General features: G+C 55.8%; 1 protein-coding gene across 7 annotated transcripts in view; it reads right to left on the bottom strand.

Annotated features, from left to right (window-relative positions):
• Positions 1 to 24,597, bottom strand: part of RPS6KA1 (ribosomal protein S6 kinase A1) — a 56,267-nt gene that overhangs the window by 18,770 nt on the left and 12,900 nt on the right. Inside the window, exons 1-13 of one of the 7 annotated variants that reach the window (XM_060622617.3) lie at positions 22,896 to 23,137; positions 16,652 to 16,696; positions 8,143 to 8,259; positions 7,796 to 7,877; positions 5,760 to 5,840; positions 5,488 to 5,567; positions 3,602 to 3,708; positions 2,834 to 2,871; positions 2,396 to 2,538; positions 1,917 to 1,987; positions 1,513 to 1,601; positions 436 to 500; positions 84 to 186 (exon numbers count right to left, since the gene is read on the bottom strand). In XM_060622617.3, the coding sequence (XP_060478600.1) occupies positions 84 to 186; positions 436 to 500; positions 1,513 to 1,601; positions 1,917 to 1,987; positions 2,396 to 2,538; positions 2,834 to 2,871; positions 3,602 to 3,708; positions 5,488 to 5,567; positions 5,760 to 5,840; positions 7,796 to 7,877; positions 8,143 to 8,259; positions 16,652 to 16,696; positions 22,896 to 22,958 (1,084 nt within the window). In that variant the 5' untranslated portion in view covers positions 22,959 to 23,137. Of the gene's footprint in view, positions 1 to 83; positions 187 to 435; positions 501 to 1,512; positions 1,602 to 1,916; positions 1,988 to 2,395; positions 2,539 to 2,833; positions 2,872 to 3,601; positions 3,709 to 5,487; positions 5,568 to 5,759; positions 5,841 to 7,795; positions 7,878 to 8,142; positions 8,277 to 9,123; positions 9,429 to 10,433; positions 10,517 to 10,976; positions 11,149 to 16,651; positions 16,697 to 22,895; positions 23,138 to 24,597 lie in introns of those variants that run through there. The other 6 variants (XM_060622622.3, XM_060622618.3, XM_060622619.3 and 3 more) reach the window with 6 other exon arrangements.

Raw genomic sequence — 24,597 nt, forward strand, 5'->3', positions numbered from 1 at the left:
CTGACCACCCTACATCCCAAGGGGCCCCTGACTCCCTGCTTCCCTCCTGTGCCAGCCCAAGACAAGCCAGACAACCAACATACCCTTGGGTGTGCGGGACGTGAATTCAGTGTCAAAGTAGAAAGTGTCATCAGGTTGTGCCACGGCTGGCTTGAAGGGTGGCTTGATCTCGCGACGGTACAGCTTCTGCAAGGTGAGGTGGCCACTCCGGTCACCATGGCCCATCCTCAACAACCCACCAGGAGCCTCAGGCAGGAGAAGGTAACTAGCCCTGCCTATGCAGGCTGTACAGACGGGGGCATAATTGCTTGCCCGGGGGAGGCCAGCCCTTGCTTCCAAGGCCATGCTGTCACCCTCTGCTCCACATTGGAGGAAGCCCCCTCCCACCACCGGTGAAGCCCTGACTGAGGCTGTGGGGTGGACAGACACACTCACATTCCAGTCAATGGTAGAGTAGAAGATATGCCGCTTGATTTCCTCTGCCCCATCAGGGCCGGAGCCTGAAAGAGCCCAGATGAGGGGTCTGCCCCTGGATGGTCCAACTCCCAGACACCCACCCTGTCTGCTGAGTGACCTCACCGTGGTCTGGGACCAGCGGCTGCAGCTGTCTACTGGGAGCAGGGAGGGACGATAGGCTCTCCCCGCCCCAAAGCCACCCAGCCGTCACCCCAGAGGCCTATTGCCCACTCAGCGTTTTCCACTTTCTGGAGACCGTTATGATCAAGCTCCAAATGTACTCATGGAAGAAGAAAGGCCCAGAGAGGTCAGGCAACTTGTCCAAGGCCACAGAGAACAGAAATCAGACTTATTCTGACATCTGCAGGGGACTCCCATCTCCCTCTCAACCCAGGCCTCATCTCCATTGCTTTTATCCATCCCATTGCCCTTCTCAGCCACCAGGCAGACTCTCACTCCATTCGACCCCAGGGACCTGAACTGGGACCTTACAAAGCTAGTCATGGTCCAGATGAACCCAGGATCCAAGGGGCCAAGACATACTGAAAAGCTACTACATGCCAGGCATGTTCATGCAACTTCATTCAGTCAAGAGGGATCTGGATCATCATCTCCCGTGGAGACGAGGACCCAGAGCTCTGGGAGGTGAAGTCAACTGCCTTGGGTCACTTAGCTCATAAATGGCACTCACTCAACAAATATTTATGGAGGAACCACTGTGTGCAGGGCGGTGAGGACCTGCCATGGGGACAGGATTGGGACCTGAGCCTTCTGACTCCTGAGCTCATGCCTTCTCTTGTGCCAGCAGCCTTGGCGGACCTGTGTGGGGGCCTCTGTCCTTGTCCCCAGGGGGAGTAGGGATGACTCAGTTCCTGCCTTCCCCCTATACACAGGTCACCCCCCCGCCCCAAACACCACACATGGAGCCAGAAAGCAGGGTGGCCGGCGGCATTGTCTGCCCACACAAAGGACAACGGCCCCTTTCAGCCCCAGATGTGACGCTGTGGCCTAGGCTGCAGCTGTACCCCGCTCCCCTCCCAAGCTGGAGCTGCTTACCGAGACGGTTGGCAGGATTCCGCTTGAACAGGGCCCGCAGGAGGCTCTGGGCTTCCGTGCTCAGAAACTGGGGCATGCCTAGCTTCGCCCTAAAACAGCCCCCAGGTCTCATCAGGGCTGAGCCCGCCCCAGAGGCCCATCTCCCCTCCCCGCTCTGTCCAGGTCTAATTTCCAGCTCAATCCAGACAAACCATCCACTAACTCACCTCCCAAAGACTTCAGGGATTCCCCACCCACAGGCCCTGATGGATGAAAAGGGGGCCCCAGAAAGCATAATGCTTAGCTCAGAGGAGGGTCTCATTGATGGGGAAATCTGAGGCAGGTACAGGATATTATTCTGGCCCCCAAACTGGGGCCAGACATCAGGGGAGACCCTGAGGTGTCAGGACAGGGCTAGTGCTTACTTTAGAATCAGTGTCATGGTCTCTTTCCGGTCCTTCCCCTGGAAGGGCAGGGAGCCCGTCAGCATCTCAAACTGTACAAGACAAGGGTCTGTTAGGCTCTGGTCTCCATCTCCCATGTCCCCCACCTCCTCCCACCCAAACCACTCAGCTTCACTCCCAGGATTCCTGCTGGCCTGTGGCAGGACCACCTGGATCGAGAATTGTGACTGTCTCTGGTTCCTTTGTCAATCAGAACACCGAAAGCAGCACTAGGGGCCCAAGGCTGAGGAGAGGCCCAGTCCTGGGGCGGGGGCAGCCCAGGTGGGGCCAAGCCTGGAATCTTCCTAAGGAAGGAAACTGCAGCTGGGTGGACGTTGAGGCAGCTTGGCTGGGAGAAGACAGGAGGAAGTCTTAGAGACTATCAACCCCCTCACTGTTCAGATGAGAAAACTGAGGCCTGAGGCATGGGCTGAATGCTTTTCCCCTGTCTGGCCACTCACCATCAACACCCCATAGGACCACCAGTCTGCACTGTGGGTGTGGCCCTGGCGGTTGACGACCTCGGGGGCCATGTACTCCACGGTCCCGCAGAAGGAATAGGCTTTCTTCTCATGGTCAATGGCCTCCTTGCTCAGGCCAAAGTCTGTGGCAAGGAGGGCAAGAGGACACATCTTTAGGAACCCCCCCCCCCCTTGCCTTCCTCCCTGCCAACCCCTGCACACCCAAAGCCCCCTGCCCACAGGCCTGAGGGCACCACTCCCATGGGGCTGGGGTTCACACCCACGCCATCCCAAGTCTAGGGTCTGGGGTTTTGACCACTTCCGAGTACCTGGCACAGCCTCTCGGGAAGAATGGATCCGCTAGCGCTCAGCCCAGGCCCATCAAGAGCCCATCCTGACCTCCCCTGGGAATTGAGGGGGCAGGTGCCTTCTACTCACCGGTGAGTTTGATGTGGCCCTCCTCATCCAGAAGGATGCTGTAATGGAGAGATGGGAGTTGGGGCCCCTCAGCTGTGGCCCCTTGGGTTCTGGTGACACCAAGGGGGCTGTGGGGGTTGGGCCCAGCCCAGAGAAGGCGATCCACCCAGATCCATCCGGTGAATGGCAGGTGGAGCAGGGTGGTGGTGGTGCCATGCAGATGTGTGGCCTGTGTTCTTTGCTAATCCTCGGAACAACTGGATGAGGTAGGTACTATTATGGCCCTATTTTAACAACGAGGAAACTAAAGCTCAGGGAAGTCAAGCAACACCCCACGGTCACAGAGCTAAAAGGTGATGGAGACAAGATTTGAATTCAGGTCTGCCTAACTCTAAAGTCAGATCTCATTTCAGCCCAGCACCTGCCCCTGGCTGTCAAGTTACCATTTGAGGATGTTTAGATATTCAGGAAAATTCTAGAGAGGACCGTATCAAACAAAGAATGACCTTTAGTGGTGGCATCTCAGACATCGCACTGGATTAGCAAAAAAAAAAAAAAAAAAATGTAGGCAACGTACCTGCAAGGAGGTGTCCAGCCCTTTTAACGGACACTGGTAATTAGGCAGACCCCTAAGAGGGCCCTGCTGCCACCACCACCCGTCCCACCCACCTATCCACGGGGCAGCCACACACAGGGAGACTTTGTTGGGGAGAGTTACACCCACCCCTGTCAGGAGAGACCCCAAGGCCTACCTCTGCCCTGGCTAGGGAGAGCTGGGGCTTCACTCACTTTTCAGGTTTGAGGTCTCTGTAAATGATGCCCAGGCTGTGCAGGTGGTCGAGGCCCAAAGCTAGCTCAGCCAGGTAAAACTTCACATCCTCCTCTGTGAACATAACCTACGACAGGCGGGAGGGGACGCCAGCTGCGACTGCCTCTTCCTCAGGAGCTCAGGTACTGCAGTCAGCAGCTTCCTGGTCTCGGCGGCCCACCTCGGGGAGGACCCTTAGACACCCCAGGGCCATACACCATGCTCTGTATAAAGGGGTACGAGTGGCACCTGGGTGGCTCAGTCGGTTAAGTGCCCGACTTCAGTTCAGGTCATGGTCTCGCGGTTCGTGGGTTCAAGCCCCGCGTCAGGCTCTGTGCTGACAGCTCAGAGCCCGGAGCCTGCTTCAGATTCTGGGTCTCCCTCTCTCTCTCTGCCCCTCCCCCACTCGCACTCTGTCTCTCTTTAAAAATAAACGTTAAAACAATGAAAAAATAAATAAAAATTAAAACAATATGTAAAGGGGTTTGAGGTATGACATGATTAACATATGAGTCACTCATTGTGGCGTTGTTTGGAAATAGCAAAAGGGTTGGGCAGAAGACTGGGATAAACCATCTCTCCCATGTGTAATGGAGTGCTATGCAGCCATAAACTAGAACAAGGAAACTTCCATGTTCTGATATGGATCCATCTCCATGATCTGCTATCTTGAATAAGGCAAGATATAGAACAGATACATAGATTAGTACTTTTTATGTAAGGAAATGGGGGTTGGAATTCAGAACATGTATCAGAATGGGTTGTATTACCAAAGAAACATGGGGCGCTTAAACAAGAAATCAGTAAAAGTGTTTACCTATGGCGGGTAGAGGGACTGGGGTGGGAGGAAGATTTCTCAATGACATTTTTCTTTTCTTTTTTTTTTAACATTTTATTTATTTTTGAGACAGAGAGAGAGAGAGCATGAACAGAGGAGGGTCAGAGAAAGAGGGAGACATAGAATCCGAAACAGGCTCCAGGCTCTGAGCTGTCAGCACAGAGCCCGACGTGGGGCTCGAACTCACAGACCTCGAGATCATGACCTGAGCCGAAGCCGGACGCTCAACCGACTGAGCCACCCAGGCGCCCCGACATTTTTCTTTTCAATCATGTGAGTGTATTGCCTATTCAAACATTAAAATAACATTTAAAAAATTTTTAGGGGTGCCTGGGTTGCTCAGTGGGTTGAGCGTCTGACTTTGGCTCAGGTCATGATCTCACAGTTTGTGAGTGCGAGCCCCACGTCAGGCTCTCTGTGCTGACAGCTCAGAGCCTGGAGCCTGCTTCAGAGTCTGTGTCTCCATCTCTCTCTGTCCCTTCCCGCTTGCACTCTGTCTCTCTCTCCCAAAAATAAATAAACATTAAAAAAAATTTTTAAAAATTTTTTTCTTTTAAAGTTTGTTTCTCTTCTGAAGTTTGACTTGTATTAATGGTCCCATTTTTATATCTGGCTCGAATTCTTTTATGTCAGTTAAAATCCTTTTGATTAACACATGGGACATAATGTTAAAATATTTAGCTTTCTGGGTGGATTTAAGCTTCTGCCCATCTTCACAGCCCTGCCCAGGGCAGCCTTAGAAGAATGGAGGCAGAGAGACGAAAGATCCCTTAGCTCCTAGGAATCAAGGAGACCCAGGGCCTGATCCTCCTCACCCATCTTGGGAGGAACGAAGGCTTTGCCAAGCTGTACACTTTGTCCCAGCGTGACACTGGGTATCAGTTCCTGGGCCAGGGACTGCTAGGCAGGCCTGGGTGGTCCCAGGTCCAAGCCACACCAGACAGGTTGTTCACAGGGCTCTGGGATGGGATGCCTCATTGTCCCTCCAGCTCCATCTCGGGGCCCCGGGGCAGTGGGGTGTTAGCTCACCTCTTTAGAGAGCCGTGTGAAGAGGTCCCCGCCTCGCAGGAAGTCCAGAATAAGATAGAGCTTTCCCTCAGTCTGGAAGGCTGGGGAGAGGGGAAAAGGCGATGGTGGAGCCAGCTGGGTCTTGGGCCCTGCCCCTTTACTCTAAGCTCCCTTGGCCTGCTGGGGGTGGGGGCAACATACGGGGAAGGCAGTGGCCCACAGGCAAAGGCAAAGGCTGGCAGGCAGGGTGCGAACTCAAGTAGGCTGCGAACTCAAGTGGACTGCGGTCTCACCATAGTGGAGCTTCACCACAAACGGGTGGTTTACATCAGCTAGGATGTCTCTCTCCATCTTGGTCCGAACACGGTCACGCACTGGCCAGAAGAGAAAGACAGTCACTAGGAGTCTAGCCCCTCCCCCTAAAGAGTCAGCCCCAAGCCCTGTCTAAGAAGGGCTCTTCTTTTCCACGAGTTCCTCACATTACATGGCAGTACTCAGGGCTGGGCCCTTAGCCCCCTGCCCATCCCTCTCGCCCTCTCTCTCCCCCCAGCCCCCATCAAGGGCCATCCAATCCAGCCAATCTCAGCAACCTGTTTTGTCCTGTGTGCCCTTAGCCTCTGCCCCTGAGGCTCCCCCTGGGATGCCTTTACCAGACCCTTCCTCACCTGGCACAAAAATCCCTAGTTCCAGTCTGGGGGGATGGAGAGAACAGTCACTTGGGAGCTAGTTAGGCAGAGTCATTGGGCCTAAAAATCAGACTCGTGTGTCTGAGCAGACACCCCCACATACTCTTTTTTTTTTTTTTTTTTAACGAATGAAAGTCCCTAGGCATTCTTTTATTTTTTTTTTTTTTTTTTTTTTTTAATTTATTTTTGGGACAGAGAGAGACAGAGCACGAACGGGGGAGGGGCAGAGAGAGAGGGAGACACAGAATCTGAAACAGGCTCCAGGCTCCGAGCCATCAGCCCAGAGCCTGACGCGGGGCTCGAACTCACGGACCGCGAGATCGTGACCTGGCTGAAGTCAGATGCTTAACCGACTGCGCCACCCAGGCGCCCCCCTAGGCATTCTGATCACCAGCAGGTTCTTCTTTGACTCAGCTTAGGCCTCATCTCCTCCAGGAAGTCTTCCTTAAACTGCCAAGCTAAATTAGGGCCCTCTCTCCTGCAGGGCTTGTGCTTTGCTCCTTCAGAGCACTTTTTGCCTTCGATTTTAATTTTTTCGTTTCCCTTACCAGGTGTGGCATGGACCATGCTGGAGTTAACTATTCCTGCCGCTGTTGGCCAAATATACCTTACATTTTTTACACTTTTGCTCGGGCCAACAGCTCCTCCTTCCCGGGGAACCCTCCCTCTACTATTTTCATTCTGGAGAACTCCTAACTGATCCTTCTCAAGGCACAGCTCAAATGGCTACTCCTTCTGTGAGGCTGCAACCCACTCTCCCCTGGGCTTCTCACTCACAGCACCAAGTGCACCACGCTGCAGGGTCGACACAGCCACTCCCGCCCCAGCCTGGGGACCTTCACAGCAGCGACCAAGTCCTTCATCCTTTTCCATCATGGCTCCCATCACCCCTGCTGGGGAATGACTTCTACCCCTACAGCCTGGCCTTAGGGCACCAAAACCACAGTACCCCACAGACAGCACTTTATGGGCCACATGACCCCTAAAGTCCCTAAGGCCAACACTTCTGATCCTCCCTCCCTCCCCTCAGCCAGGGCCTACTCCACCTGGTCAGGGTCACTGCCAGCCCAGAGTCCACTACCAACCACAGCAATACACTTTGTGAGCCGTGGAATTCTAGACCTGGCCTTGGGCTCCCTTCTGAACCTCCCTGCTGTCCATCTCTGTGGCCCTGCCTCAACTCACTCTCTCCTGCCTGCCCTAGCTGCTTGCCTGGACTCCCTGCCTCTTCCCCAACACCTTTCTCCACCCTGAGAGGTCTCCCTCATGAAGCAACTCTGCCCAAGTAACCTGAGTATCAGGGGTGTGAAGGCCCCTGCCACAAACATACTGCACTCACCCCCTGCCTCCTTCTAGACATTCACCTTCAGCTATGGTAATTGGTGGCTGGCTTGGGGGTGGGGGAGGGGAAGGATGCGGTTATTCCCCAGAAGTCTTTTCTTCGAAAGGGACCCCGTCTTTGCAATGGGGTGGGATAGGGAGTAAGGGGTGGCTGAGGACAGGCCTGTTTCTCTACCTTCAGACCAGGTACTGCTGGAGATAGAACTGCCTTCTCTGTCAGACCCAACACCTTGAGAGCTGGGCTGTCTCCCACAATCTGGGGCCCAGTCTGGGCTCTGCATGGGGAGGGGACCTCCACTCACCTTTCAGCGTTGCCTTCTTTAGTACCTTCATGGCATACAGGTGCCCACTGTCAGGTCGGGTGATCTTCCGCACCAGGAAGACCTGAGAAAGCAGTGGGGAAAAAGCAGAGGAGAAGCTGGGGAGGGGGGCCGAGCCCATCAGCTTCCATCCTCCAGGGCACAGGCTGACCTCTGACGTCCCCGAGTCCCAGGTTGACCTTTTGCCCTCCCTGGGTGCCAAGGTGACCTCCTGTCCCCCCCTCAGACCCAGCAACCCTTGCCCTCAGATCCTGAGCCCCAGGGTGACCCCTCATCCCCACCTCTGACATGATCAGTGTTGCCCTCCCAGTTGTGGGCTCAGAACTCACTTTGCCAAAGGATCCCTGGCCCAGAACCTTGAGCAGCTCAAAATGGGATGGGTCGGCCTTCTCAGAGCCAGCCTTGACGTGGTGCGTGATGGAGATCTCCTTGAGGATGCCCTCATCCTGATAGAGGGATAGAGCTGGTGGGCATGGTGGGTTTCATCCGGGCCGGCCGGGGGAATGGTCCCCATCCAAGCCCGCTCCCACTAGACCTCAGCAGACAGGGCCCTGCCAGCAGCACCAGACAGCTATGCTGAAGGGGCCAGCCTCCTGGCTCATCAATACCAAAAGGGCCTCAAGGGCCAGGGAGGGTCAAACTACCAAGGTGCTGAGTCAGGTGAGGCACTGCTCCTCTTGCTCCAGCTGTGCTGGCCTGGAGAGGCCCAAAGGGATGCCCAGGCACAGCCAGGTGGAGCCAACCCCAGGCTCTGGCTGAGGCCCAAAGCTCTGCGCAGGCCCTCCCTGTGGGGCTCCCCTCCCCTGCTGCAAAGGTTTTGGTTCTGCCACAATAGGAAGTAGAGTTTGTGCTCAGACTGGGGAGGTAGAGCTGGGCTTTTGTTCCTGGTCAGAATGGACGACAGGACCCTTCTGGCCAGAGGGACAGGGCTGAGATGCACAGGGACCCAAAAGTCACCAGAGGCTCCCCCGGCCAACCCAAGTGCCAGTCTGGGGTAGAAAGGAGCAGAGGCCTAGAGACTCCACGATCCACCCATAGAAACTTCCGTCATAGAAGTCTACTAAAAACCCCTTGCCCGGTCTTAGCTGTTCTAGGACCCTTCTGCCCTCCCTCCAATCTGCTGGTATTGCTCTAGAGCCCCGAAGTGCCTCCTCACTTCCCTAGGAAGCAAACCTGGGCAGGGTCCAGTCATCCAGCAGGGCCAGGCCTGGGCTTGGAGAGTCCACAGCCAACTGAGGCCAAACTGGCTGCCCAGGCACCTGCTCCAAGGGCCATAGCCAGGCCAAGACCAGACATCTGGGCACACTCACCGAGTCCTGCCTGGGGCCAGAGCCAGGGCCAGGGGCAGGCAGAGAGGTTTGGCTGATCCTGGGCCGCTGCTTCCTGGGCAGCCAGGGGAGCAGGGCCCAGAGCCGCAAGCGGGGCGGCTTGGGATCCTGCTCCATTCGCCCGGCAGGGCCGAGGCACCATGGCAGGAGCAGGCAGCGTCAGGGGCTGCCTCGGAGGTGGCCAGGCCCAAGGCGGATGTGCAGGGTGAGGGCGGGGGCTGGGCCCTGCTCAGGGCCGCCAATCACTCAGGGCCTGTGGTTTCCCAGCTCCAGGCCTACAATCTCACCACGTTCCCTTCCTCTCTTTTCCCCCCTCCCCACTGCCTGAGGGCTGCCCTCAGGCCCTTCCCCCCAACCCTCCTTGTGGGTCCCAAAGGGAAAGCCCCAGGCCAACCCAGCTGCTGAGGGGTAGACAGGTACCCAACAGGCAAAGACAGACACCCAACATGTAGAGGCAGATAAAGAGGGTCACCCAACAGGCAGAGGCAGGCATCAATAGGTAAAGACAGATGAAGATGGGCATCTAACAGGCAGAGACGCATGCCCCCAAATCAGGGATGGATAGGGATACATGTCCAGCAAGGGGAGGTAGGAAGAATACATATCCAACAAGTACCCCATAAGCAGAGGCAGGAGGGAACTCATATTTAACAAGCAGAGGTGCATGGGGACACATATCCAACAGGCAGGGACAGAAGGGGATACAAACTCAACAGGCAGAGACAGATGGGGACCCAACAGGCAGAGGCAGATGGGGGCTTGCATCCAACAGGTGGAGACAGATGGGACACGTACTCAACAGGCAGAGACAGAAGGGGACACAACCCAACAGGCACCCGACATGTGAGATGTACCCAACAGGTGAAGATAGGCACTCATCAAATGGAGACAGAAACAGGAACAGAAGCAGGTGGGTGGCAGAAAGAGACAGTGAGGCCCAAGTAGACTGACAGATACCCAAGCCATACACACAGGCAGGAAAGACATGCAGACAGTCAGACCCTGGACTCAATGGCAGAGCTCTGGGTTCTTGCTGGTCTGCCAGGGGGTGGGAAAAGAGGTGCAGAGACATCACCTGCAAACACCCAGCGCTGGGGGGGGGACAGTCCAGCATTTGTGGCAGACACACCTCTGAGGTCTCTTCCTATGCCAGGGCCCTGGACTAAGATAGTGGACTGAGAGGAACATCTCCTGAATGCAATCTGATGGCTTTGACTCTGATCCAAATTTCCCAAAAGCTGTTATCCCCATTTCAGAAACAGGAAACCGAGGCCCAGAGGACAGTGACTCACCCAGGCTGAAAGTGAACCAGTGGCAGAGCAGGCTTAAACTCAAATCCTTCCTCCAGTTACTGCCTGGCCTGGGGTCAGCGGGCCTCAAGTGGCCAGGAAAGGGTGGGCAGGTAAGTCAGTCAGAGCCCTGCCCTGCCCATCCAAGCCCACCCCCTCCCTCAGTACTGGGGTGGGTCCAGGGACTTCCCATTCTAGGTCTAGACCCTGACAGACACAGCCCCATCTTCAGGGGACCTTGAACAGTCACAAAAGCTGCAGCTCTAAGAAGCTGCATGCTAATCAGGCCCCTGAGTATCACCCTGTGTGGGACAGGCAGAAAGCCGGGCTCAGAGAGGGGCTGAGGTGAGCCAAAGCCACACAGCAACCCTTGCCCACCCCGCCCTGAGGTTTGAGCCTCCACTTGCCTGTCTGCCTCCGAGAACACTCCCTCGGGACAGAAGCAGTCACCCGGAAACCCCAGGGGACAAAGCCACTCCCAAACCCATTCTTTGCCCAGGGTCATGGTGACAGACGCTGCTGGAGGCAGGCCAACCCTCTGCTCACCTTTCTGGGACAGGGGAGTGAGTCTCTCTCAACCCTGGGGAAATCTGCCGGGGTCTGCATGGTGGGGCTCAAGCCGGTGGCCAGAGGGCCCTGTTACTCGTCTACTTCTGCTTTTTCAGCCTTCCCGGCCCAGAAGGCAGGGTCCCTGACCCCCTCCTTCTCACTTCCCCCTCTGCAGGGAGGAGGGACAGAAGATGGGTCAGGCTCCCCTGCTGAGGAGGGGACATTGTAGACCCCAAGCCCATGACTCCGGGGGGGCCCAGGGATAAATCCTTCCTCGACTCCTCTGATCCTAAGGAGGGGAGACTAGAACACAGATAAAAGTCACAAAGCAATGAGGCAGTGACACATTGGGCATCCCAGCACCTGCAAACATCCCTTTGAGAGAATGTGCGGCAGAAGTCAGCAAGGCCACAGACTCTGAATGCCCCAGCTCAGAGTGCAGGAGCTTCTTCCCCCCATAGTGACCTTCCTATGGCTGGGCCCACCCAAAATGGCAGCCCATAGCACAGGCAGCACCGCCCCCAGCCCTGCCTTGCAGAAGCCCGCCAGTCCAGGGCCCTGGGATGGGTGGGGGGGTGGGGGGTGGGGTGGGGGGGTGGGGGGGGTGGGGGGGGTGGGGGGGGGTGGGGGGCAAAAGGGCCTAGCAAGGACCTCACAGAAGTCTGAGAGAAGGAGCAGGTAGCAGTAGGGCAGGGGTTGACCAGGCCCAGCCCCCTTCCACGTGGCCTGGCCGCACCAGTCCCACCAGTACACCCACAGGAACTGGCACGCCCACAAATATAAACAGGCTGATGATCGGAAACCATTTCCACAGACATGTGGAAACACACGCTCCCACGTACACACGGACTTCCCCTTCCAGTCCTCAAAGGGGCTCCAACGACAGCCTGATGACGGCCTGCCGCGGGTTGTGAAAGACGTCTCCTTAGACAGACAGCTCGTTGTACCCAGCTTCTGCAGGCAGGGATCTGGAGGATGGGACGGCCCTGGGAGCCCCAAAGTGCTCTGGGCCAGAGCCAGTTGGGCCCCCCACCAACCCTCAAATCCCTCAGAAGCAAAGGAAGACTCTGTGGCCAGCAGGGTACAGGAAGGGGCAACAGGAAGGAAACAGTCTCAGAGCTGCCTTCGCTGAAGGGTATGTGCTGGGGCTGTGAGGCCTCTGGTGGCAGGAGTGGGGGAGGACAGGCACCAGACCACATCCCTTGGTCCCTGCCCCATTCCCCCCTATAGATACTTCCTCTTATCTACTTCCTCCCACAGGGCAGCTGGGAGAGAAGCCCAGAGCCCCCTGGCCTGATCCCTGGTCCCTAGGGTCCCCACCCCAGGCCTCCCTCCACCAGCTGGAGCCCAGCTGCCAATCCTGGCTGTAACGGACACCCACAGCCCCTTCCCCGGCTGGCAGTATAGGCAGGGCCTCCCAGGCCCACCCCCTCTGGGAGGACAGATAGCTCTGGCTATGTCTCCTAGCAGGCCTCTGGGGAGGTGAGGAGGGGGCCACAGTTCCCAGGTGGCCTTGCTGCACTGGGCCAGGCCTGGCATGAGTGACAAGAACTGTGCTCCTTACAAACTGAGCAAATACTGCACCAGAGTCATCCTTTCCTTCAGCCTCTACCGGCATGGGTTCTACCAGGTCCTGTGCCTTAGCTCCGAGGCAGATACTGTCACCCCATTCCAGAGATGCGAAAACTGGACTCAGAAAGTGACTTGCCCAAGGCCACATAGCTAGAAAGGGGGACTGAAGCCTACACTCAAGCGTTTCATTATCACCCTCCCTGCGAGCCTATTTCCCCTTTGGGCATCGCTCACAGATACTGGGGTCCTGCTCGGTCCCCAAGCCAGGAAGCCAATCAGAGGAGGGGCACAGACTCAAGCCTTGTTCTCAGGCAGCTCTTGAAAATATATAACAAAACACAACTCTCAGGCTGCAGTGGAGGTGCTGTAGGTGCCCAGAGGCAGTAACTATCTGCCTAGGGTGAGGTCCCAAAGTACCTTCCACAGAGAGGGCGGTCCAGCTAAACCCTGAGAATGAATAGGAGTTGGCCAGGCAGAAAAGAGGAAAAAAAGACACTCCATGTAGAGAGGGACCAGCATGAAGAGGCTGAGGCCAGGAGTACAGGGTAGGAAGTTAAGAACTGTCCACTCATTAGCTGAGTGCTACCAGGCAAATTCACTTCCCTGTCTGAGCCTCAGTCTCCCCCTCTGTAAAGCAGAGGTTAAAACTAAATGTTCAACCCTCGGAAGGCTGTTGCAAATAAAGCGGGCCACAAAGACAAAGGGATGTTGTAAACAGGACTTCTCCCTTGATAAGATGGGCAGTCTTCCTGCTGCAGAGTTCCCTTGGGCAGTCCGAAGGGACACAGCCCAGCCACGTGGTTCCAGGACCTGGGAGGGTGGGCTAGCTTACCCTGGCCAATCCAAGGGAAGTTCCCCCCCAACACCTGAGGCTTCCAAGGCTCCCCGAAGTCCACAGTCACATCCTGCTTGTGCTCCGGCCAGGGTAGCATGAGGGATCCGGGATGGATCAGGGTTTCATAAACAGGAAGAGAGGAGGGGAGGGGGGAAATGCTCAGCTCTCAAAATAGACCTGCAGGCGCTTCAAAGGGGTCCAGCTCCGGAGATAGCCGGGGGAGGGGGCCTGGGATGCCTGGTCCACTGTCATGGAGGGAGGGAGGGTGAGCGGAGCCCCAGCGTGCCTGAGGGCACCAGGTGCGCAAGGGCGCGGAAGGGATCTGGGAGCTCTTGCCCTAGGCTGCTGTCTATACTATGGCTGCGAAAACCCCAATCCCCCTTTCTGCCTAAAATAAATAAAATAAACACGCATTACGCCAAACTTGGGGGGCCTGGCTGGCTCAGTTGGTGCAGCGGGGAACTCTTGATCTCGGGGTTGTGAGTGAGAGCCCCACACTGGGTGTAGAGATTACTTAAAAATAAAATCTTTAAGGAAAAAAACAATCACACCAAACTTTGTGGGATTAATTTATGCCATGTCACATTCCCTCCTCCAGATGGCCCTGAGGGGTGGACCCTATTCTTCTCTTACAGGAAAAGCACCTGACCCTCAGAAGGGCAAATCACTTGCCCAAGTTCTGCGGCAAACAAGAAAGAGGGGCAGGATTCTGACTTCAGAACGCCTGACTCCCAAGTGCCTCTTCTTGTCTCCTCTCTGCCTGGAAGGCCCAATTCTCTCTGGAGCTGCCGAATCCTGCTTTTCGAGGCCCAGCCAAGTGCCAGTTCTGCAGAGAAGGTGGCCTGGTGCCCTACAGCCCACCACAACTCTCCTTCCTCTGCCACACACAGCAGTGACCATCCATGTGGTCCATGCTCAGCCCTGAGCGCAGATGCCCCTGGCTGGGCTCCCCAGGACGTGCTCATCTTACCATGTCACCGGGAGAAATGTGGGTACCTGGAAAGTGCCCAAAATGGGGCCTGGCACAGAATGGAGATTCTCTGTGCCTACAGTCATGTTCTTCCCCATCACAGTGCCCACCATACAGCTTTCCTGTCTCCACCCTCTCCCTAAGTCTGCAAGCTCCCTGGGGCTGGGGGTATTGACCTCATTTCAGGGTCCCCTAGTGCTGCTGCAAGGTGCACCAAAAGTCTGATGAAGCAAAGGATAAACTGGCCTGCTGCCCCTTCATTCCACTGCACAAAGCGATGAGGTCCTGACCACGGGCTGAGCGCCCCCTGGTGTGTGGAGCCCAGAAGTGGGCAATGGGGATACTGTGAGGTTCTAGGGGCAACAGAAAAGATAGATGAAGCAGATGCCTGGAAATGGTGGAACCTGGGATCACAGGGATCCGATATGCCCCCTCTTCAGCACGCAGCGTTCTCTGGGCTGGGAGAAGTGTGAGCTCTGTGGTCAAGCAAGACCTGACTCCATTGCTCACCAGCTATGTGACCTTGGGCCTCAATTTTCTCATCTGTAAAATGGGGACGGTAACAATTTCTGTATCAGGGGTGTTGTAAAAACTAAACGCAAAGCTCCTGGTATGGGTTAAGCTCTTTCTATCCCTAAAAGTGGCATTCAAAGCTCTCCTTGCCTATCCATCTCCAGCCTTGTCTCTCTTCCCATCCCAGGGTCTTCTGCCAGAGAGCAAGGGTCATAGGCTTGGGATCAAATGTAGGTTACCTGGCGGGGTAAGCTCTCACTCTTTCCCAACAAGTCCCTCTAGCTCCTGAGGTGAGAAGCTGTACTTACTCCCTGCTCCCCCAAAGCTGCAAGCTCTTCTGCAACCCCCAGAACTTAAGCCCCAAGATCTGAACATCCTGGTTCTTCTTTGAACCCCTTCATTTTGTTACTAAGCAACTAGCAAGCGCTACTTTGTGGGAGGAGATTCTCCAGACGTGGGGCCGAGGCAAACCAAGGGACCCAGTCCCCTACCACTTGGTCTGGCCTCTGGTGGCCAAGGTGGCCACAGTAACCATCAGAGGAGGGGGAAGGAGCCTACTGATCTTACCTTGCCCTATCCTGGGAAGCTCAGCTCCCTTATCTTAGGAGGATGAGATAAGACAAACATCAGGACCAGCCCTGAGTCTATTTCAAAGGTCAAGTTTATGGCAGGTGTAGTGCCCAGGCCAACCCAGATGTAGAGGGTGTGGCCACGGGAGGGAACTGAAGCTGAGTGCTCACACTGCTGGTGCTGAAGTCAGTGTGCCAGGCAGTTACTACCTCATCTGTCCTCCCATCACTCTTGTGAGGTAGATACCATTATCCCCAATTTACAGATTGGAAATTTACACAGGAAATGGAGACTCAGAAGGGAGAAGACCTCTGGCCAAATGGTGAGGGTGGAACCAGGACTTGAACGGTCTGCTCTACTGCCAGAACCCATCCTCTGTCCTGCCCAAGCAACTTCCTAAGCACCCCTACCCCAGCCAGTAGTTCTGGAAACTCACAGCTCCTGAAAACTGGGCACAGAGATGAGAAAGCCCAGCCCAGAAAGCACAAAGGACCCACCCAAGGTCACACAACTGTCACCCAGCCCCTGGTGCTTTTGTCAACACACAAAACCAGGAACAGGGGTTGAAGGGCTAAAGGGAGGTGCCCAGGGAAGCAAAGATAGTAGGGGTGAGGGAACCAGCCTAGGGCTGGGATATGGGAACCCAGAGAAATGGCCGATGGGCCACAGGCCAGGCACTGGGCCCTGGTTAGACATGAGAGGCCACCAGATTCCCTTCCTTCATGCACCAGCACCATATACCCAGATGATTCCAGGCCTGCATGAAAGCCCAGCTGATCTGAGCCTCTCCCATCACCCCTTCAGCCCTTTCCTTACTTCTGTGAGTGAATAAACCAAGGAAGTGGCCTGAGTAATGAGAAGCCAGAGTTCTAGCCTGGGTTCTGCTCCTGACCCTGTCTGGGCCGCAGTCCCCTCACCTAAGAAATAGGAAGGTTGAGGGGCACCTGGCTGGCTCAGTCGGTAGAGCATGTGACTCTTAATCTTGAAATTGTAAGTTCAAGCCCCACGGTGGGTGTGAGATTACTTAAAAAAATAAAGTCTTAAAAAAAAAGAAAGACAGAAATAGGAAGGTTGGAACAAGTGATCTCTGTGCACAGGGTCACCTCGAGGATTCCGTGGGACCAGAGAGGAAGGCTGAGCTGGGCAGGCCTCCCTCCTCCTCCAAAGCCATGCAAATGGTCCCTTGCTCAGGGTGCCTGCCTCGGTCCTCACCTTGGATGGCTGCAGTCTAGCTTCTTCCCCCGAGGTCTGTCCATTCTGGAAAAGAAAAGGGAGATAGGGAAACATTACCAGGACTTACCAGTGTGGGACAGAGCGAAAACAGACCCTGCCAGAACCCATGCCCATGGCTGCCCCCAGTAGCTAGGGAGGCCATGTAGGCAGGGGCCCTCTACCTCCATTTTCACTGTAAGGGCATAGGTATCAAAGTGCCCTCCTGGGCCAGTCCCTCACCAGCATTTCCCAATCCTCCCTCCCTTGTGCTCTCAGCCTAGCAAACCCCTCATCTTTGAAGACTGAGCTTAAATGTCATCTCCCCCCAGTGAGAAGGAAAGGACGTGTGTGGCTCCCAGCTCTGCCGGAGACAAACTGCGTGATTCTGTACCAAATAACCAACAGCAAGAGGCCTCAGTCCCCTGACCTGTAACATGGGGATAGTCATACCCACCTCCCAGAATTGCTGCAGGGATGTAAGGGGACAAAGTCTGGGAAAGTCCAGCCTGGAGATGGTGGCTACCCTGTCCTTGCCCCACTCTGGGACCCCTTCCCTGTCTTTGCCAGGCAGAATTGCTGCTGCCCCACTGTGCCCCTGCGTCCCTTCACTGTACCATGTGTCACGCTGCAGGGACTATTTACACATAGGCTCGCCCTTTCTAATAAACGGGGAGTCCTGGGAGGACAGAGATTAGGACTTGGTGCTAACAGCTGCTCTCTTCTAAGCCCCTGCCACATGCCAGGCCCTGGGCTCGCTGCCTCACACCTGTGGTACCGTTAAATCCTCATGATCTGGTAGGTAGGCCCCGGCCCCATTTGGCAGAAGAAGAAACTGAGGTTCAGAGGGGCGTATGATGGCACCTAAGGTCTCATAACTTGTAAGTGGGGATTCAAAATCTGGTCTCTGACACCCAGGAGGTGCTCAAAAAAAAAAAAAAAGGTCTGCTGAAAAGGAGCCCACACCCCAGCGGGGGAACTACCTGTAGAGAGGCAGGCAATGGGCCATTCTCTAGGTAGTCCTGCTTTCTCCATCCCCTAGACTTCGCCCTCAGGGGTACACCAAACCCAGCCCATCCCTTTCCTGTGTGATATGAGGTGAGTAACCAGGCCTTGGGAAGCAGAAAGGAGCTGTCCCCACCCCTCTTGGCAAGCAGAAGTGTGGTGAGGCAGACAGAGGCTCCTACCGGTAGCAAGACCCAGCCTAGGGCAGGTCAGGACTTTGGAGCCAGGGGCTGGGTCCACAGGGCAGCTGTGGCTTTGCTTGGCAGAAGCAGGCACAGCTGTGCTCTGCCCATTACATAATCTCCCTGCTCCTGGAGCAGCTCCTCCCTGCCGCTCCCAGGACATCCTGCCCCCGTGAGCCTCTTTAATGCCCCCAGTCCTCCCCAGGGACCACTGTTCTGCAGGCCCCTCCACACACACATACATATACGTGCTGTCCTCTCTCAGCGACCTGGGGAGAGGGCTGGGTTGATCAGGGCCAGGGAGGAGGGGTGGGGTGCACGGTACATTTATATATTGAGTTCCATTTCACCCAGCATTCTAGACTCTTGACATAATTCCACAATTATGGAAATGTGGAATCCACAGATGGTCACAACAGCCTCCATGCACACCAGCCCCCTGCCTTCCCCATTCCAAACCCCTATCCTTCCTAAAACTCAACTGTGACCCTTGCACTTGAGCAATCAACTCTCTTGGTGATTCACTCCTTATTGAGAATCTTCTATGTACCAGGCCCCAAACCCTTCCATGACTTCTCACTGTCTATAGAATAAAGACCCAGCTTCTTGGCATGACATCCAAGGCCATCATCCCAACTGCTCAACACAGGTGATTAGTATGTGGGTTCTAGAACCTGACCTTCTGAGTTCAAATTCTGGCTTCTACTGCTGCATGACCCTGAGGTTATTTCATTTCTCAGGGCTTCAGTTTCCTCATCTGTGAAATGGGGATAAAAGTAATGTATCTCACTGGGTGGCTATAAGAAGCAAACAAAATAATGCCTATAAATATCTACACCTGACACATAACTGGTTCACAAACAATAGCCATTATTATTACTGGGCCCTCTTCTTGAGCTTAACTGAATGACCTGGGACCTTCAGAAGACCAGCTTGTTTCATATCCCCAAGCTATCTTCATGGTGGCTCCTAATACCAAGAAAACCCTTCCTGTCTTGTCCCTTTGGCAAATTCCTGGTCTTCTTTCAGGACTCACTTCCAATGTCCTCTTCTCTGTTCACAAAGCCTCAAGTCCTTTCCTCCCTCCTCTGGGCCCCACAGTACCGAGCAAGCCATAGGTTAACTCAGGAAGAAGCATAGCTTATCCATCATTACCTCCCTAGCACCCAGCTCAGGGTCCAGAGCATGGTTTGTCAAATGAAAGCTCGGCTCAGTAAAGAGAGCAAGAAGGCCAGAGCAGGGTCTATTACTCCTATTTTTCAGATGAAGCTCAGAGAGTTAAGGGACTTACATGAGGTCCCTCGGCTAGCATGTGACAGACATGGGGCTAAAACCCAAAGTCACATGGCTGCAAGCCTAAATCCCCAATGAGGGGTGTGATGAGGTCATGGATGTACCCAGAAGTGTGGGCTTACTGAGCAGTATCCTGCATGATTCAAGGAACCACACAGGCCCTGTTTGGCTGCCTCCAGCCCCAGGGTCTCTGGCCTGGGTGTCATCCTCATGGAACCCCATGCCTGTAACAGCTGATGCACAAGTCTTCTAGAAGGGGATAGGCAGCCCTGGAGAAAGGACTGGGAGTGCAAAGAGACCACAGGTGAGTATCCCCCCCCAGAGCCAGGGTCCTGAGAAGGCAGGGTCCAAGTGCCTCTCTGGCCTTACTACTGCACAGACGGTGGAGAGAACACAGTTCTGCAGCAACGAAGACATACTGCTAATCCCAGCTCTGCCAGCCACACACTCTGACCTTGGGTCTGTCATATCACTTCTCTGACCCTCAGTTTTCTCATCTGTATTACGAAGCCAGGTCTGTCTTGTTCACAGCTGCACTGTTGCTTAGCATAGAACTTGTCACGTGACAGTACTCAATAAATATTTGCTGAATGAATGAGTAAATGAATGAAAGGGGACAATGATCTTGACCTTGCAGTATACTAATGAAAGACCTTGTCTAAAACATCTGGTATAGGAAGGGTTCTCTGACCTCTCCCACTCTCCCTGCTCTTCCTCAGACAGCACTGCTCATAGGAGTGCTCTAAGGCCCCCAGACCACTGTGCCCCCTCCCCAGAACTCAGAGATGGATTCCAAAAGGCATCCTTCCTTCCCACCCAAGCAGCTCTGCCTTGAGAAGAGGGGCCCAGGGCAGCGTCTGGAGAGGCCGGGCAGCAGATGGACAAAGACAGCACGTGCCCCACAGGCAGGAAGCAGCCCCAGGGGCTGGGTTCAGAGCCCAGCACTGGCAGCCCTGCACGCTGCTGGAGGCTGGGGGCCAGGTGCCAGGGCTGGCTGGCACCACCAGCCCTCTGAAAAGGCTGGACAGAGGCCCTGCGGGACATGGAGAGTCTGCCAACATCCGGAGCCTCTCCTGGAGTACCTTCCACCTGGGCCAGTGTGATCCCAGCCCTTCCCCAACTTTGCCACCCCCACCTCCACCCCCACCCAAAAAAACTTGGTGGAAGACAGTGAGAGATCTGGGTTCCCAGTCTGTCTCTGCATTAATTCACAGGCAAGTTCTTCTCCGAGTTTAGCTGTTCCATATGAACACGGGGGTAATAATCCCTTTTTTTTTTTTTTTTTTTTTTTTTTTAAGAGGCTCTTCACCTAACACGAGGCTTGAACTCACAACCCTGAGATCAAGAGTCGCATGCTCTACTGACTGAGCCAGCCAGGCCCGGCAATAATCCCTACTTTGAGAAGTTGTTTCAAGAATTATTTTATTTTAATGAGGTGACATAAGTGAAGCAGGGTAGGTGGCATACACGGAAGCTCTGTGCACAGCAGGGCTGGGCCTAAACACAAGGTTACTGCTTTCAGCAGGGCCAGGGAAGGCCCAGGCAGAATCCTCACCCACACTTCCACCTGGGCCCAGGCCCTGCCTCCCAGCAGCCCATTTTCGGCAGCGTCATGGGGAGGACAGGGCAGTCTAGATCCCAAGCCTCGGCCAAATGCCCCCACCGGCCCCTTGCCTGCCTCATTCCTGGCCGGGAGCTGGTGGCAGCGTCTGTACCTGTAGGTCAGGCTACTATATCGCTTACATGTCACCTGGCTAAGAACAGCGAGGCCCTGTTCTCCAGTGAGAACAGTCCAACCGGTGCCCTGGCTGCCCCATGGCTCCTATTACCCAAACAATAACACCCAGTCGCCTGGCACTTCCATGGAGTGGGGGAGGGGGAGAAGAGGCAGCAGCGCCCAGGGCTCTGCACCTCTCAGGCCCAGGAAGCATGAAGCTAGAACCCAGCCCTGGCCACTGGAGGAACAGAGGTGCAGAGAAGCTAAGGACCGACTGAGGGTCACACAGTCTTCCCAAGGTGAAACTCTGAGAAATCATGACCCCCCCCCACCCCCCAATCCTAGGAAGCAAACCAGGCTTCACCTCTCACAGAGCTCAGGTACAGTAGTACTCAAAACTGAGTTGAGTTTCCTGTTTAATCCTGGTTAAGCTGGCCCCTGCCCCAGGATTCCCCAAAGGGAAGCAGGAAGTAGTGCCCTGCGCTGGGAATCAAGCTCCTGGGTGTCTGTCTTCCTACTAGTATAACCCAAGGTAAGTCCTTGGGTTAAGTCCTTCCCGGCCTACCTTCCTCTAGGGAGGCCTAAGTCTCAGGGGCATGCCAGGGCAAAGGAATCCACCTCGGAGCGCCCCCCCCCAACCTGGCCCTTATACCCCAGGGCTGCAGGGTGGGGGGGGGGGGGGTACTGCAGAGGGCAGTTTTCCTCACCTCAGAGGGTGAGTCAGCGAGAGAACCTCCGAGAGTCGTGCAGGGCCTGTAAAAACCCCATGGCAGGGATCCCAGAGCAATTTACTCCAAATTGCACCTTCAGGTTGGTTACCTAATCCTGCCGCGCCCACCCTCCAATAGCCAGTGTCAGCCATGACCGTCCCTTTAAAGGGGTAGCACACCTGGGGTGCTGGGGACCTGGGGTCCTCAGTCTGATCACAACCTGTGGCCCTGAGAGGCAGGGTACCTGGTGGTTGCCCCAGGTAAGAGAAGGCAGAGGAGTGGAGCTAGGCAGGGGCTAGGGACCAAAGCCAGGAGAAAATCACCTTGGCTCCTGGGCTCACTGAGGTCTTCACACCCTCCCAGTATACCCCCCACATCCCCTCTGGAAAAGGAGTGTCGCCTGCCTCCTTCCCAGCATGAGGCTGAGGGGAAAGTTTTCTCAATCTGCTGGTTCAGGGTCTTGACCTTGACCCTGAGGGTCAATGGGCACAGGAAGCACTGGCCTTCTGCATCCCAGGGCCTGGCACCACAGAATCCTCAGAGGAGGGCAGGAGCTGCTTCTGGTAGAGGTTAGGTGATAGAGGCCAAATGCCCCAGGGGCCCAGCCCTTCCTAAGCAAGGGCTCCCAAGAAAGGAGGCAGGCACTGAGGTCCTCCCTGACTCCAGGAATAATCTTCACAAGGTCTAAGGGGTTTTCCCCACTCTCTTCACAGCCTGGGGTAGGGGATACAGGTGTCCTCTGGCCCTAGCCTCGGGGCAAAGAAAACCAAGTTTCAGCCCTAGACGGGCGGTGTCACCCCACATTCCACAACTGCCAAGGGTCAAGAGGGGTAATCCTGCCAGGGTCAGCAGCGGAGACGCGGGAGCTCTTGGGGTAGGACACTGGGAGACGTCAAGGAGAAGTGGGGTTCCCATGACCCTCTTCTCTTGGAGAATCCCAGACATCTGGCACCTCAGCCCTGCCCATCTGCTCTGATAGTGGAAGCTCCGACAGTTCCCGGTACGGGTCCTAGGTGTGTGGGGTGAGGTGGGCAGATCTCACGGCCCCGCGGGATCTTCTCTCCAGGCTAAAGGGGTCCTGGGCGCTTGGAGGAACTGTCCCTCGCACACACACACGCACGCACACACACACACACACACACACACACACACACACAGACACGCGCGCGCGCGATATGGAGGGGGCGGGTGGAGCCGAAGAGAAGGCAAGTGATCGGAGTGCACTCGCGCCCTCGCGGGCGCCCGCCAGGCTGCAGCGGCTCCGCAAGCCGCCCCGCCCCTGTGGGGACCCAGGCTCGCCGGCCGCCCGCCGGCGCCCATCCTCCGCCCCGCTCACTCACCTCCGGGTCCAGCGGCACCAGCTCCATGAGCGGCCAGGGCTCCTTGAGCTGGGCGAGCGGCATCGCGCCGCCGCCGGGCCGCCCGCGCTCCTCCCGCGGCCCGGGCCGCACCGCCTCCCGGGTCCCAGGGTCCCTGGCTCTGCGCCCTCGCGCCCCCCGCCCCCCAGCGAGACCCTCACGCTCGGGCAGGGCCGCCCGCCGCCGCTGCCGCCGCGGCACTCGCACTTCGGCTCCCTCCGTCACCCGGCACCGCCGCGCCCATTGGCTACCTGCGCGAGGGGCGGGGCCGCCGAAGCCCCGCCCCAGCCCCCGCGGCGCGGCTTTCCCGGAGCGGACCCCCGCCCCCGGCGCGCGGGAGCGTTGGCCCCGCCTCTACCGCGAGCCCCTGGCCGGTGCTCTGCTACGCCTTAGAAGAGGCCTTCCTGACTCCTCCCTCCCAAACCTTGTCCTTCCTTACGGACCACGCCAGGGTCATCTGTTTCCCCTCATCTGTTAGTTTGGGATCATGCCCCAGATATTCCTTCTCCCTCCTGAGGAAGAGAAACCCCCTGTTCCCCTAGCCCTCATCCACCCCCTCCCCCCCCACGCACTCATTCACACACAATGTCCCCGGGCCTGACCCAGGCAGAGGCTTGAAAAGAGCCCGGGCCCCACTCTCCTCAGGCCCTCACCTCATGAGGCCCTAGAGATCCCCCTACACGGAAGCCAACACTGGATGCCCTGGGGATCTTAGCGCCCCAGCTCCAGGTAGGTTCCTATTCTTCTGTTGCCACCATCAGTACCCACAGCCTCCCCGGGGTGATTTCTTAATACGCATTTTTTGTAATCTGTGCTTGAGGGGGCCTCTTTCAAGCCATGTCTCCCCAGAATCTCTCCAGCTTCAGGCCCAGCTCCGCGTTGATTTGTGTTTGTGCCCACTCTGAGGAGGGCAGGGACCAGACTCCCAGGGTTGACAGACACTTGGGCTGCACCTGGAGTAAAAGGCCAGGGAGAAGGATTCCTCTTGGAGAGATTCAGCCTCCACCTAAAGAGCTGTTAGGGGTCCAGGTGTGATGAGATTTATTCACAGGTGGGGCCGTGGAGGGATGGGCTTGCAGGTTTCATGGGTGGGGAAGAATGGCCAGTTCTTTGCAAAGCTCTTCTAAGGCAGGGGGATGGAAATGATTGTTTATCCAAAACCTGTGAACCAGCTCTATCGACCTGTGATTTCTTTGAATTGTCACCACCACCTAGTTTACAAACCATAAAACAGCCTCCCAAAGATGAGGTGATTTACCCAAGGTCACACCACTGGTCAAGAACAGATTAGGCAGGGGCGCCTGGGTGGCTCGGTCGGTTGAGCGTCTGACTTCGGCTCAGGTCATGATCTCACGGTCAGTGAGTTCGAGCCCCGCGTCAGGCTCTGTGCTGACCCCTCAGAGCCTGGAGCCTGTTTCGGATTCTGTGTCTCCCTCTCTCTCTGCCCCTCCCCTGTTCATGCTCTGTCTCTCTCTGTCTCAAAAATAAATAAACGTTAAAAAAATTTTTTTTTAAATAAAAAAAATAACAGATTAGGCAGATTAGGAATTTTTTCCTTTTTTTGAAAGAGAGAGAGAGAGAGAGAGGGAGAGAGAATAGCAAGCAGGCTCTGAGCTCTGTGCTGAGTCCGAGATGGGGCTCGATCCCATGACCGAGAGATCATGACCTGAGCCCAAATCAAGAG

Source organism: Panthera onca, chromosome C1 (genome assembly GCF_046562875.1).
Source record: "Panthera onca isolate mPanOnc1 chromosome C1, mPanOnc1 haplotype 2, whole genome shotgun sequence".
NCBI classification, from domain to species: Eukaryota; Metazoa; Chordata; class Mammalia; order Carnivora; family Felidae; genus Panthera; species Panthera onca.